Raw genomic sequence first — 15,774 nt, forward strand, 5'->3', positions numbered from 1 at the left:
ACTAGAGGTCCAAATTCTTTTAACCCTTGGTTGGCCCCAGATTTTATTGGTCCCCCACGAGCCAGCACATCCTCGGTCCTGCTTGCTAAGTGCATCAGTGCCATCATCCTCAGGCTTTGGGGACCACCGGGAGAGCCCCAAGCCCCCCCTCTGCAAGGGAGAACCACCCCAAGGAGCCGGTTCCCCTCCAAAAATTAACACTGAGGAGCAGCGTTAGCTTTGCCTCATCCCACTTTCTGCAGCCAAGCAGATGCTCTGAGTCTTTTGGCAGCGGCTGAGCCTTATCTGATGGCGGCGTTTCCAGGCGGAGATCAGAGGGCTTTTGAAGGAGCTCGGCCCGAGGTGTGTCGGGGCTCGTCCCTCCTGACAGACTCCAGGTGGGATTTGTAGCTGGATGATGTTGCAATTCAGGGCCTGGGGGGGATTTTTTTTTTCCAGCACGCTTTCCCAAAGGCAGGAACCCTCTGCCGGGCCAACAAACAAACAACGGGAAGCAGCAGAGGATATGTCTACACCAGAAAAGGTGGTTATAAATATATCACAAATATTCCCTTACAGCAGCTTGGGAAAAGACTGGCAAACATTTGGCACTGCAGGTCCTTCCTTCTTCAGCTTTCCCACCATTCCAGGTATCATGATCCCTCCAATTTGCTGAGCATCCACTTGGGAGACATTCTGGAAGTCTCTTTAAAAATCAGCCAGAACTCAAAATGCATCCAAGTGCTGGAGCTGGGTTGTGGAGGTGATGTCAGAAACGAGGGTGGGAAGCAAAGGGGCTCAGTGGAAGGTGGGATTTGATAAACCCAAAAGCAAAGAGATGGGTGAGGAGAAAGCTGCTTTTCCTGCCTGTGACGTCCCCACGGGATGGAGGGGGAGCACAGGATGTTGGTGGGACCATGGCAGCAGGATGTGGGTGTTGAGGCAGCAAACAGACACAAACAGCGAAACTGGAGACTGAATATCAATCAAACGTGCCTGGAGTGTTACAAAAACCAGTCAGACCGGTAGCAGAGGGTGTTGGAGACGTGGATCCCAGCAGATGGTCACGCTCAGGGGTCGGTGGTTGTGTCCCTCTGCACGAGGGGAGGCAACACCTACAGAAAACGGCTTTTTGAAAAGATCCTCCCATTGCCACCTATTTTGCTTCAGCCTTTTGTGACCAAGGATTTCTTGGAGTAGGTTTAGATTAGGTATTAAGAAAAAATCCTTCCCTGTGAGGGTGGGGAGGCCCTGGCACAGGTTGGGTAGAGAAGCTGTGGCTGCCCCTGCATCCCTGGAAGTGTCCAAGGCCAGGCTGGATGGAGCTCTGAGCAACCTGGGATGGTGGAAGGTGTCCCTGCCCACGGCAGTGGGATGGGAACGAGATGATCTTTAAGGTCCCTTCCCACCCAAACCATTCTACAATTCTGTGATTTTGTTTGTGGGGTTTGTGCATGGCCAGATGCTTTTCTCCCTTCCAGCTGGAGAAAAAAACCACAAACAAGAGCACGAGCTGGCAGGGCTGAGAGGCAAAGCTGGACCCAAAGCAGTCAAATAGGGTGTTAAGGTGCATCAGGAAGGTGACAGTAATTAAAATACACCAGCCCTAATCCCAGCCTGAGTGCCTGATGTGCCCTGCCCTGCCCTCAGCCCCTGCTCTGACCACACCCCTCTCCCAGCTGCTCCTATTCCATGCTTCTCCCACCTTCCCCACCTGCAGGTCATGAAACCACCTCTGAGAGGACTCAACAAGCTCCAGGTGACTCCAATCTCCTCCTCAACCCCTGCACTAACCCCTCTGGGACCTGCTAAAGCAGCCCAGAAGTGAGGAGATCGATGCCATGAGCTCCCATTCCTCACCCCTGATGGTTTTTGCTGCAGGGAGAATCCCCCTCAGTGCTCCAAGAGGCCGAGGTGGATCCTCTCTTTGGCTGCTCGACTTTGGAGTCAGCTGCTCCCAACCCACAACAGCCAGAGTGTAAATCCAGGAGAGATGGAGGAGAAGGGATATCGTCCCTCCTGCTCTCCCTGCCATGGTGCAGGTCCTCATGGCAGTACAGGTGTCCCCAGCAGCTCCAGGAGTCCCCAGCAATCAGCAGCCACAGCCCCACCTTGGTTTTCCCTAGAAGGGCTTTTCCTACCACTGCTCCAAGGACTCTTTGGGTGCTGAAGCTGCAGCATTCCCAGGCAAGGCTGATGTTTCCAGATTGGAGCTGCTCTGCTGAGGGAGGAGCCGATTTCACACCTCCACGTGGCCCTGGCAGGACTTCAGGCTTTAAAACCTCAAGTTTCATCTGCAAACTGTTCACCTCCTAAAGTTTCCTCCCTGAATTATTGATCTTCACGAGGCCCAAACCAGCCCCCAGTGCTAAACCAGCCCCAGCTGTGATTAGTGAGTTATTTTATCACCAGGCTCAGCACCTGAAACCACCCCATCCCCGCCCAAATGCCAGACAGCTACTTAAAATAAATCACTCATCAGTCTATCCTCAGGTTTGATTTGGCAATTAAAAAAAAAAAACAACAACCCAAACACCCTTGTATCACTGCTCCCAAACCTGTTTGCCCTTCGCTTGTCCATGCTCATGGAATGTTGGTGGTTGGAGTGGTCTGTTCCCAGGAAAAAGGGTGGAACAAACCAGAGCCCAAAATCTTGTGTTTGCTGGAAGGGTGCCCGGTGTCCACGAGTACAGATGTTTGGGGGGAGGATTAAGCCTAGAAAGCCTTTCTTCAGATTCAGGGCAACTGCTGGCCAGAGTCAAATCTGATCCTCAATTATTTAATCTCAACTGGGATTTTAAAAGGGGTGGGGGGAGGATCACGGAGAGGGGTGGGGAAAACCTGTCGACAGAGAGAGAGAGAGAGAGACCAGGGCGTTTCAAACGTTTTATTAAAAACTTCCAAAGGTCTAAAATGAAAATGTACACCTACTACAGTTTGTACACTCACAGTTAAAGTGCTAAAAAAAAAAAAAAATAAAAATAAAAATTAAACTTTACAAAACCCACACTGGACTAACTGTAAACGCGCCTACCGAGAGCAGAGGGCAGGTCGGGTCAGGACCGGCCCCCGTGCGAGGGACTCACGGACACGGGAGCTCCTTCCCCTCCCATCCAGGTGGATGATGGTACAGCAGGGACACAAAGAGTGTCCGGGGAAAGCATTACATGCACCAAGTTGCCCCCATGCAACGACCCCCAGGGCTGCTCTTGGCAGGCAGGAACTGCGGAAAACGCCCTTGCCTCGGCTGGAAATAAACCCCGGTCCGGGCAGGAAAGGAGAAACGTGGGGAGAGAGGAGGGAAATTTCACATTCAGCTGGACATTCTGCTGTTCGAGGTGGACCTTGGGATGTCTGCCATGCAGGGTGACTCTGCTCTGTGCCCTGGTTTCATGGCACGGGGTGGGGGGCTGCCTGCTCCCCGCTGCTGTTTTGGGATCCTCATCCCCCTGGAATTGGGCTGTGGAGTCAGCTCCCTTGGAAGGCTGGGCATTAACCCAGCTCTCTCCTGAAGCCCTTTACGAGGGGTTTTCCCTCCCCTCCCTGCTGGAACAGCTTGGGAGCGGTGCTGGATTTGGCTGCAGCTGGATTTTGGCCCCGTGCTCACACCCAGCCCCCAGGACAGCCGGTAATCCAAGGCTTCCAGAGCAAAATCTGGGTCTAGGGAAAGGGAAAGCATCGGGAGCAGGCAAAGGCATTTACACCTGAACGTGGCTTTTTGCTGCTGTTGGATTGCTTGTGCTCTAAAGACGATGAGCAGCCCAGACTCCAGGGAAGGGCGGCTGCTCCTTTTCCATGCAACGCGACCGCAGCTCCGATTTGAGATATTCCAGAGCTACGAAGGGAAAGAAGGAACATCACAGGCTCTGGGGAAGGTGTTGTCAGCGGCAGCTGGGTTCACAAAGCAGGAGATGCAGCTCCTTAGGAATACTGGGAGCGAGAAGCCGTGCGTTTTCCGGGAAGCTTCGCCGTCGCGATTGCGCAGAGCGGAGTTTTGGGGCTCAGGTCACCTCGTGTGTGGAGGAGGGGGATACATTAACCTGCTGTGGGGGTGAGCTGGAGAAGCTGGGCAGCTTCTCTGCCTGTTTCCCAGGAGAAAAAGGGTGCAGGTTTTGGTGTCCTGTTTCTGCTGGGAAGGGATAAAGCAGTGCTGGAACACCACGAGGAACGTTCAGCTGCAGGAACATCCAGGCAGCCAAAGCCCAAAGCACCTGGAGTGTTCCAGTGACTGCACAACTCTCCTCCTGGGCAGGGGCTTATTAAAGCAGGGATTTTAAGCTCCAGGAGAATTTAAAGCTTGGCACCATCCCAGAAATCCGGTGCCCAGGCTGGAGCTCTCCCTGGTGAGCAGGATGTGCCAAAGTTAGGAAAGCACCCCAAAAACGCACCTGGTGCCCCTGCCAGAGGTGCTGGCTGGACCACATTGCAACTGGGACATGATTCAGAGCCCCTGGGCAGGATGATTTGGGAGCTGAAGTGCCCTGGCTGTGGAACTGCATCAGGTCTGGGACAATCTGACATCAAGGATGGGCTTCAAAATCCTGGGAGGAATGCTCTGCCCAGAGCTCAGGTGTTGAAGATAAAAGGGAGGGAGTAGGGAGGCAAAAACCTGTCCAGAACTCTAATTTTAGGTTTAATCACCTCTCCAAGGTGACAGGAGTCTGCCCTTTACAGGATCCCTGAGCAAGGAACGGCTGAGATATTCCCATCTGGAGGCAACAGGGAGACTGAACCTCCCAAAATTAACATTTCCAGCAGGATCTGTTTCCAACCTCCATCACTGTTCCCCTCCCTGACTCTAAACAAGTGAAACCATTGCTACAATTTTTAAATATATATATAAAAAGGGACTGGAAATTGAGCCAAGAAGATCAATGTAAACACTTGAGCTTATTTAGTCCGGGTCCAGTGCTTAGGAAAACTCAGCTTCCCGGCTCCTTCTGCAGATCCAGATTCCTAAATGGATCATCCCTTTGAAGCAGCAGGTTATTTAGTAGGAGCTGAACCTGAAAATAACAAAGGTTCCACCTCTGGGGCTTCCAGGGAGTTGCATTTTTGCTGGTTTCAGGATTTTCCACACCCTTCTGCTCTGGGGAGGCGATGCCGGGATCCGGGCAGTTATCCCTGCGGACAGCCCGTTATCCCTGGGGATGTTTGCTGAGCAAACAGGCACAGCAGAGTCTGCTCCGCCCCAGGGAGGAGGGGGGTGGGTGCAGAACTCCCTCCCTGGACTGTTATTCCACGCCGGGATCCCTCTGCTCCTCTCCTTTAGAGCAAGAAGCCCGGTGGAAGCGAGAAGGACAATTTCGGATAAATGTTAATCTCAATTTAGGATAAACTTTATCTCAGTTTAGGATAAATGTATCTCTAAGACTCGGTGCCTCCCGAGGCAGCCCTTGATCCCCCAGCTCTGCTGTTGTGTCATCAGCGACAATTAACAGGAGGAGTTGTGGAGCAGCCCCGGGAGCTGCTGCCCCCTCCCTGCCCTCGAGGTTGTGCCACACAAACTGTCTCCAAAGGCCTCACTCCAAAGGGAATTACGGAAGGACAATGAAAAAATAAGGATTCATCTCCCAGCAATGGTCTGCAGTAATTACTGAGGTAGGTTTACATGGGATCGGTGTCTCCTCACAGCTGAATGAATCCCAACAGCAGATGCTCCGGAATATCCACGGCACCGGCCACGACGTGCCTCGACTCCTGCCTCCTGTGCCTCCCAACAGAGTGTTTCCACTTTAAAAAAGCCCAAAGCGAGAATTCTCCACTCTGAATCTGAATGAAAACAACCTACAGCAGAGGTTGATCCACAATGCAAAATCCCCAGATGGGAAAGAGCCAAAAATTTACAGCGGATCCCGTCTCCTCCTGCTCAAGACAGCAAATCCGGCTGCCACATCCTGCTCTTTCCCCTGTCTGTGGGCAGCTCCTGCCTGGTTTTCTCCCACCCATTTTCTAAATTCTTGCTCAGCACACAGAATTCCCCCCACCCAAAACCAGCCATGATATCGCAGGGCAGGAGGATCGTCCCTGAATAAACTCCTCCCTCCGGTCCTTTTGGCCTCAGCCTTTCCTCACCCAGGAGCTGGGGCTTGTAAACAAAACAGGGCCTTGCTCTGGTTGTAGGGAACGGGCTCTACATTCCTGGCTGGGTGAAAAATTCAGCTTTTCTATTATAACTTTTTTTTTTTTTAAATAGATCAGGAACAGGCAATCTCAGCTTCTGTACAGGACTCTAAAAAATAAGTGGCTGAAGATCATCTCGATAACCGGTTCGAAAAGCCGTTCTCTTCCTACAGAAGCTGCGAACGAGTAGAAAATTTAAAGAGTCTTTTCGTAAAAAAGCAAGGACAATACAAGTCATTAAAAAAAAAAATCGCTCTTCCCTGCCTGTGTCTCCTCCCCCCGCCCTCCCACCCCATCCCATCCTGAGCAGCTCTGGGAAGAGCCGGGGATCCTCAGTGGGGTTTCCTTCTCCGTTGGGTTTCCAGTGTGACCATCCCGGCTCCCACAGGTGTCCCTCAGGCAGCATCTGACGCGACTCCTCCTGATGCACACGATGAAGACAAGCAGGAATTGTGCCAAGGAATTCCCTCAGCAACCAGGAGTTCCCAAGTCTCCCTGGAAAAGCCCTCGGCGCGACCCCGGCGACGAGTTTTCGGGGTGGAACCTCCCGACACGCGGAGGGAGAGAGGGAGGAAAAGGGAGACCGTTTTCCACAAAGAATTTCAGCAGCGGTGCCTGATGAGGACCAGCCACGGAATAAATAACCACCTACAGAGAGAGGTTCAAAGGAGACAACCGGCTTTTTTAACTCAGGAATTCGGGACAGCCGAGCACTGGAGCTCCACGAGGCTGCTTTTGGCTTCCTGATTCAGCCCCAAATTCAGCACCTGACGAGAGGGTGATAATACTGAGGGAGGGACCACGAGCTGTGCAACCACCCCGAGCTGTCGGAGCGCTGGTCCCGGCTCAGGCGCTGGTGCCATCCTCCTCGATGACGCGGTTCATGCTGGTGCCGTGCGTGATGTGGGTCATGGGGTTGCTGCTGAGGTCCCTGATGCTGCTGTGCCGTGACTGCTCGTTCAGCCGGTGCGAGCTGCTGTGCCTGGAGTGGTCGGTCAGTCGGGACATGCTGCCGTGAGGTAGTCGTTCCTCCACGCCTCTGTAGCTGCAGGGAGTGTACCTGAGTCAGGGGAAACGCGAGGACAATTATTGCCGTCGTTACCGCCTGCCTCGCTCGGGGCAGAATGTAAATAGATCTCACCAACCCTCCGCTCTGGGGAGGAAAGTCCTTCCCCTGCTTAGCTCAGTCATTCGGCTCGCACAGCCCCGGGCAATGCGTTTCAGCTCCTCTCACTACGGTTCTTACTCGGTTCTTACTCCAGCCTATTGGTAATTAGGGGAGTAAATCACTCGGTGATAAACTGGGCTATAAACCTTAACCCCACCTCAGGTCAGAGCTCTCCTTTGCTTCAGCAGGGCCGGGGCTATTTAGAGACACAAAAATCGATTTGCACGCAGACCAAACCAGCCACAAAATTACTGAGCTGATGTCGAGACAGGTCTGTTTTTCCACGTGCTCCACATGCAGGAAAACCAGCACTGGACACAGCCACGCTGTGTAACTCATGGAGACCTGAGTGGAGTCTGGAAATACCATCGTATTTCCCCCTCTCCAATCCAGACTCTAACAGGGAGAGGAGATGAAATAGAAGAACATCCAGTTCTAGCACCACGGTGGCCACACAGGCAGGGAAGGGGCCTGTCCAATCTTCTACACCATTTTCTCAGTGAGGCTGGGGACTCCCAGAATCTCAGGCTCTGGGAGAGCTGGGAATGACCAGGCTGGAGAAGAGAAGGATCCAGGGAGAGCTTGGAGCCCCTTCCAGAGCCTAAAGGGGCTCCAGGAGAGCTGGAGAGGGACTTGGGACAAGGAATGGAAGGACAGGACACAGGGAATGGCTTCCCACTGCCAGAGGGCAGGGAGAGATGGGAGATGGGGAAGGAATTGCTGGCTGGGAGGGTGGGGAGGGGCTGGGCTGGAATTCCCAGAGGAGCTGTGGCTGCCCCTGGATCCGTGGCAGTGTCCAAGACTGGATGAGACTGGATGAGCTTTCAGGTCCCTCCCCACCCAGGCCGTTCCGGGACTCCACGTGTTTTTGGGACACACGTACCGTCCGTCCCGCGAGCGGTGCAGGCTGCCGTGGTAGCTGCTCACTTTGCTGTGCACGCTCCCCGCCTTGCTCCTCTGGTCGTCCATCACGGCCAGCTGGGTGGAGGAGGCGTGGGTCGAGGTGCCCTGCGTGGAAGTGCCCCTGGACTTTCGGATGATGGGGGTGTTGGGATCCCTCAGGAGGGACTGGGCGAAGTCTGGCTCCTGCAGCACTTGGCGACTCTCGTTTACAACTCTGAGCAAGACAAAGCAGTTCGAACAATTAACGCTAATTGCGGCGGTGTCCCGGCGATTGCAGCGCTGGAGCTGCTTTACAAACAGAACGAGCTCGGCAAATCAGCCCCCGTGTTTGCATTGTTGGCTCCCTAATTGCCTCACTTTGAAGCATCTCTCTGGATCTGGGTATTTTAGCGAAGTTCACGTTCTTGAATCCTTCCTAATCCCTGACCCTCCCGCCTGGACGTGGGAACGATCACAGCGTTTGCGGGGCTGGTTTGCGAATGTTGTTCCAAGAGAAATCCCTGGGATAGCGCCGTGACCCGGCAGGCTCGGATTCAGTTCAGAACACAAATATTTATTATGAAAACGGCTCCTCACGGCTACCACCCCACCTTGGCCTAAATTAATTTCACCCTCACAGAGGCTCCAAGACATTCTAATTGTCACTTTGTCAAGCTGCACTTCAGCGCTAATGCACAGTGGAAATCAAAAGCAGAGACAGGTTCTTTTAGCTGCGACCACGGTGAAAAGCACTTGTGTTTGATTCCCATTTAAAGGTCTGATTCGGCTGAATGGAAACAACACATTTATAAATAAAACCTTTCAATCCCACCTCTCTCTCTGTAAAGTGGCACAGTAGTTGGGGTGTTCACCTGAAACCTAATTCTTGCTAAAAAATATTTTGAAGGCAGAGGAATGTAGATTCGATTCTGGGACCAAATTACGGAAAAAATAAGGAATTTCAGTGGTTTTTTTTTTTGAGCTGTTGTTCGTCCAGTCCTTCCTCACTCCCCTTTGGAGAGTGAGAAGTTTCTAACAAAACTGTCCCTTTTTTCAAATCCCTTGTGCTATAGTTAACATATATATATAAATATATATGTTATATATATAAAAATATATATATTAACAATGTATGTATAAATATGTTATATGTTATATATAAAATATGTATAGATTATCTACATATAAAAATATGTTGAATGTTATACACACATATAAATATGCATACATATTATCTACATACATATTTATAAATATATATGTAGATAAATATGTGTTTTAAATAATGGGCAGGTGCAGTTACATTCTCATGCACAAGTGGTTTGCCACAGAAATTTTTATTTAACGACGAAGACCAAAAAACTCTTAAGAACCAAAAGTCCACCCTGACCACAACACCCTGTGACAGAGGAAGGAAAAAAACCCAAACCCTAAAGTATAAATATGAGAAGATAACACATTTGTTACCTCTATATACACAAAGTTAAAGGAGCAAGTAATCTTCAAAATCAACGAGTTATTTTTTATTTAGAAATAAATATCTTTTTGTGTAAATAGAAATAAATAGCTTTATGTGTAAAATGGAAACATGGATTGTTTTCGTGTCCTGTCGTGCCTCATCAAAAAAAAAACCAACCATAATATTCCTCCAGGACTATGAGGGCAGAGGTGATTTGCCAGTTGATCCCCCAGCTTCCCCCACTCACTCTTTTTTCCTGCGCCCGTGGAAGAAACTGGCCCACTCAAAGCAGGTCTTCTTGCTCCCAACCCAGAACACGGAGGGAATCCCGACCACCAAGGCCATGAGATACTTCATGAGGAACAGGATCAGATCCGGGCGGCTCATCTGAGGCACCTGGGGAGAGAAAAGGAGAAAAGGGGGGGATTCTCCAACCCATCCTAACTCGCTCTCCCATTTACAAACTCATTTAAACCAACTCCCCCTGCCCCGAGCCAAAGCAAACACGGCCAGGGCTCCTTTGTCCCGGGGCTCCACAGACCATGACGGAGCCCGGTCCCGCCTCAAACAAAAGGCTCAACTGCTGTGAGGTCTTGGCCTTTTATCTGTGTTTCTGGTCCTTTTGTCCGTGCCCTGAATAACTGTGAAATATTTTCTAGCCTACCAATCATAAAGACCCGTCTCTTTGACGGGGTTAACCTATATAGGGCCAGGTGCTGCGGGTGCCGCTGGGAAAAATCCCCTGTGGAACGCTCCGTGGAAGCTCAACGCTGATCCTTTATTCCTTGGCCTTCAGTGGTTGGTTACACCCCGTTTCCCTCCCTTGGGAACTCGAGGCACCAGCAAGGTTCATCTGCCTGGCTCTTATCAACCCACCAAAACCCCCCTTCTTTTTGGAAATCAACTTCAAAACGCTCACGAGGCCTCTTTTGGCCAACGTTTTGATGTACGAAAGGGTTTGTTTGGGAAAGACGTGGAGGAGACACAAAGATATTCCTTCTGGGAAGGTCTGTAGGGCAGCTGTAAAACAAACAGACATCCAGGGGCCTTCTTGAAGGGGTAACTCAGCTCAAAAACCGAAAACCTTCAAGGACGGAGAACTTCGGGTTTAAGCCTCAAAGGCACCACCAAGCTGCAGAGGAAGAGAACAAATTTCTGCTGGTGGAATTAAGTCCTCTAAAAGCACCTGTGCCACTCTTGTCACTGTGACCACGGAATTCCAGCAAAGGCTGGGAGAACTGGGATAAAGGCTGGGAGAACTGGGATAAAGGCTGGAAGAGCCAGGATTGTTCATCCTGGAGAAGAGACGGCACCGGGTGACCTCACTGTGACCTTCCAGGACCTGAAGGGGCCTCCAGGAAAGATGGAGAGAGAAACTATTTACAAGGGCCTGGAGGGACAGGACACAGGGAATGGCTTCCCACTGCCAGAGGGCAGGGAGAGGTGGGAGATTGGGAAGGAACTCCCAGCTGGGAGGGTGGGGAGTGGCTGGGATGGAATTCCCAGAGCAGCTGTGGCTGCCCCATCCCTGGAAGTGTCCAAGGCCAGGTTGGAGCAGGTGGGATAGTGGAAGGGTTGGGACAGGCTCAGCTTTAAGATTCCTTCCAACCCAAACCATTCCATGACTCTGTGTCCTCAAACACCCACTAAACGGACTTGGGGTTCAGGAAAAGCTTCCCCTGCTTTTCATCGCAGGTGAGGGAGAGCAGGTTGGAAAACCAACATGACGTTTCGAGCTGGGAAATGTCGCTCTGTGAGGGAAAAGTGAGGCTGGAATGCTTTGTGCAGCCCTGGGAATTCAGAGGGATGTAAAGCAGGGCCGGGAGGAGGGCAGGGAACAGCCAGCCCCTCCTGCAAGAAGAAGGGAAGGACGAGAAAGCACGGAAAAATAACAGCTACATAACATGAAACAGCTGAACACTGAAATGTGGGGGAAAAAGAACATTTGGAGGGCTTTAAGCTGAGCAATAGGAAAGAAATAGGGCTGCAGATCATGAGGGAACGTCATCCTCATGGGAATAGGATTTTGGAATAGCCTCCAACATGAACTGGGGGACATCTTTTGAGGCTGAGTGTTATCAGTTCATCAAAGGCGTTGACAGTGAGAGTCAGAGCTTCCCTCTGATCCTCTGAGCCTGTTTTAACACAGAAACACAGCCACAACCTCCTGGAACAATATCAGGGACTATTTTTTTCCCCCAAAACTGAAAATCTGAATTCAGTGCAGTCCCTGTGTCGAGAGGATTTTCCAGAAATGTTCGCACCCCGTGGATATTCCAACCGTTTAGTGCTGAGGGGCAGCACAGCTTCTACATGCACCAGTGAAAATATAAGAATAATTGGATTATTATTGCACATTTTTTAATATTGTCACCACTGCAGATGGAAAACAAAAGCGTAGAAATTAATGAGCATCATTAGAAGATTTTCTCAGAGCTCCCCATCCACCCCTGCCCCAGGAAACCCACCAACATCAACGGGTCAAACGGATCTTCCTGCACTTGTCACCATTTAACCAGGACAAGTAGTCTGAGGGTTTTTTTCTGGGTTTTGTCACTCAGGGGAAAAAAAGAAAAAAAAAATAAAAATTAACAACTGGCCAATTGAAAAATTACCCAACAAAACCGAAGCTCTCAAAAATTAACCTCGTTATTTCGCAACGTGCTCACGTGGCACGAAGTGGAATGAGTGGGGAAATTCATCATTTCTTAATGAAGCCGATGTTCAGGTGTATTTTTAAATCTACATACATAACGCTTGTTCACAGGGCCAAGTCTCCCCTGGCAGAGCTACTGCCCTGAAGGGAATTTAATTTGATTTTTGCATTAAGAATAAAACCACCAGTTCCAGCACCAAAGCTCCCAGTTGCTCGCTGTATTACTTCCATGGAGATACCGCAATAAATCACTTGCTATCAACACTTCTGGATCAATTTATTCACTCTGGCTGCCACAAATGATTCCAAGCAAAAAATATAAAGGAGATTTTCACTTCTTTACTGCCAAGCTGTTTAGGAAGAGTCAAAAATACGACTTAAAACAGTGAAGTTGTTGCAGGCTTGGACAGCAGGCTTCAATTCACCTGGAATATCCAAACTCCACACATCACCCAAAGTGCAAAACATATTCCAATGATCTGCTTTGGGTCTTTACTTACAGTAAATCCCCACTGGCAGTGAATATAAGGTTGAAATATAATATTGAAATATAATATAGAAATATAGAACTATAATATAGAAATATTATATAGAAATGTGGTATAGAAATATAATATAAATATATAACAGAGAAATAGAATATAGAACTATAATCTAGAAATATAATGTAGAAATATAATATATTATACAGGGGCTAAAATATATAAGGAATATATAGGAAATATAACGTTTAACAGTTTCAGCAGCACTTGTGCTATTTTAAACCCATTTTAACTCCCATTTTTAACCCCATTTTTATACTCAGCTTTTAAAGCTCAGCTTTCCCACTGCTATTTGTGCCTCCTGAGAAAATCCAGGTTAACTGGGACTCCTGAGGAGAGCCTGGAGCAGCTGGAGCAACAACAGCAGCAATTCCAGCACTACTTCACTGGATCTTCCTCTTCCCAACAAATTCCTTGCCCAGCACCAAATCTTTTCCAGAATCCAACACATGAGACCTCAATGATTTTTCAGGGGGAATTCTTGGACAAAAAGCTGCTGCTTTGAAGGATTAAAAAAGGAGACACAAATGCTCTATGAAATTCCAGACTTGTGTGGAACCACCTTGGAAGATGACACCGAAAATTGGGCAGGATTCCTGGTTTCTATTTCTCTTCTTGGAGAGAGGAGATGATGCAGGGAATAGTCAATAACTGAGACCCTGAGGTCTCTGATGCTGTCCATGCTTAGGGAACAAAGTCACTTCATCCACTTTCCGCTCCTTAAAAATTCAGGATGAGCTTTAATAAGGCCCCTTCCGACCCAAACCATTCTGTGCATCCCAAAATGTGCATCTAAAAAAAAGGGTGAGCACCATAAAAATTACCTAAAATCATGACTGTAACTTTTTTGGGCACAGATGGAGCCACGTGAATCCCTTTAGAAAAGAGATCCCTTCAGATTAGTGGAGTTCCACTGCCAGATGCAGCCAATGAGGGAAAAATCCCTTTAAAGCCAATCCCACAGGCACTCCCATTATCACCTGAAACAGTAGCTGTGAACATCTACTTTAATTTAATTCCATTATTTCTGGTGTTTCCCACTTGGCACCTTCCTTTATGTCTGAACCTCAGCCCTCCCCTCATCATCACGTGCCAAAGGCTTTCAAAATGCCTCAAAAAGCTCAAATCCAGGGACAAATTTCCCCTGGGCCTCAAAACCCTGGGATAATACCTTTTCCTTCTAGATAAAAACCTGCCTTCCAAGAGCTCTGGAACACCAGGAGCTGCCTTTCCATGAGGGCAGACGTTGTTGAGGACACAGGTCCAATGTCCTTGGAGATGAGAACCTCTCCCAGAGGGAAGACAATACTGGGGTGATTTTCTGTTTTCCTTCCCATCCCATTGTTTTCCTGGAAGTGCAGGAGGGGCTCGTGCACTCCAGGAACACGAGAATTTGGCAATTTTGTGGAGTCACAGAATGGTTTGGGTTGGAAGGGACTTTAAAGGTCATCTAATCCATCCCCTGCCATGGGCAGGGACACCTTCCACTAGCCCAGGTTGCTCCAAGGGAATCCAACCTGGCCTTGGACACTGCCAGGGATCCAGGGGCAGCCACAGCTTCTCTGGGAATTCCAGCCCAGCGTTTCCCCACTCTCCCAGCCAACAATTCCTTCCCAATCTCCCATCTGTCCCTGCCCTCTGGCAGTGGGAAGCCATTCCCTGTGTCCTGTCCCTCCAGGCCTTGTCCCAAATCCCTCTCCAGCTCTCCTGGAACCCCTTTAGGCTCTGGAAGGGACTCTCAGCTCTCCCTGGACCTCAGTGTTTTCCTTTAATCCCTTGGAGCTGCATCCCACAGGATTTGTCTGCATGGAAACTGAGAATCCCAACCTGGAGTCATCCCAGCTCTACAGAATCACAGAATCTTGGAATGGTTTGGGTTGGAAGGGACCTTAAAGCTCATCCAGTCCCATGGGGCGGGGACACCTCCCACTATCCCAGGTTGCTCCAAGCCCCATCCAACCTGGCCTTGGACACTTCCAGGGATCCAGGGGCAGCCACAGCTTCTCTGGGCAACCTGTGCCAGGGCCTCCCCACCCTCCCAGCCCAGAATTCCTCCTCAATGTGCATCTCCAGGCCCTCAGAGACATCCAGCTAACACCAGAAACGGGGCATGGAGACGCAGGAGCAGGTTGGGGTTGAGGGCTCCTCGTCCTGCTCGGTGCCCGGGAGCACCGAGGCTTCACCCAACAAGTCCTGGCAGGTACCAAGAGCCCAGATGTGACAGTGGGATTCCTGTAACCCAGTTTTTCCCCCCTTCCCATCTGCTGGGCCGGTACAGTTTCCCTCAGAGAATCCAAGACTCCAATGGCTTGGAGGCACCGCCGCCCTCCCGGAACACGCGGCGGCAGCTGCTCAGAAAGGAGGTTAAAAACATCAATTTCCACATTCCCTCCCGGGAAAAACAACACTTCTCTGCAGGAACAGTGTTCATTTAAATGCTTGTGTAACTAATTCCCGAGGAGTTTCCCCTCCTGCCCCCGGATGATCAATCATAGCTGCTTTTTTAGGGACAGAGACCGGCGGCCTCTTCCCGGGAAAATGTGAGAATCCACAAATTAATGAGCTGGCTGTGGATGTGGAATGAGGGCCCAAACACAACACCTGTCCCCCTCCTCTGGGGCAGGGGGCTGCAATAATGCTGATCATTTGATATTTCCCCACGGGTGGAAAGCAATGAAATTCAAATTAACCCGTCCTTTGGATGAAAATGGGAAAAGTGGGGGGAAGACCAAAGGGAATCTGATCTGAGGGTTCTGCTTTCAGAGCCATTTCCATCACTGTCATTGCTCTGAGAATTGTATCCATATATAATTATATATATAAATATATAAAATATATAAAATTATATAAAAATAAAAATATATATTATATAAATATATTAAATATTTAAATATTACATAAATAATATTATAAAAATATATAAATATAATATAAATTAAAAATTATGTCTAATTATATAAATAAT

At 49.6% G+C, this 15,774-nt stretch overlaps 1 protein-coding gene across 1 annotated transcript in view; it reads right to left on the reverse strand.

Moving 5' to 3' along the window:
• Positions 1–2,851: 2,851 nt before the first annotated feature.
• Positions 2,852–15,774, reverse strand: part of FZD3 (frizzled class receptor 3) — a 50,094-nt gene continuing 37,171 nt past the window's right edge. Inside the window, exons 5-7 of the mRNA XM_050314762.1 lie at positions 9,859–10,007; positions 8,154–8,387; positions 2,852–7,162 (exon numbers count right to left, since the gene is read on the reverse strand). Coding sequence (XP_050170719.1) covers positions 6,949–7,162; positions 8,154–8,387; positions 9,859–10,007 — 597 coding nt within the window. The 3' untranslated portion in view covers positions 2,852–6,948. The remainder of the gene's footprint in view (positions 7,163–8,153; positions 8,388–9,858; positions 10,008–15,774) is intronic.

Source organism: Myiozetetes cayanensis, unplaced genomic scaffold, assembly GCF_022539395.1.
Source record: "Myiozetetes cayanensis isolate MyiCay16 unplaced genomic scaffold, myiCay2020 scf2-11, whole genome shotgun sequence".
NCBI classification, from domain to species: domain Eukaryota; kingdom Metazoa; phylum Chordata; class Aves; order Passeriformes; family Tyrannidae; genus Myiozetetes; species Myiozetetes cayanensis.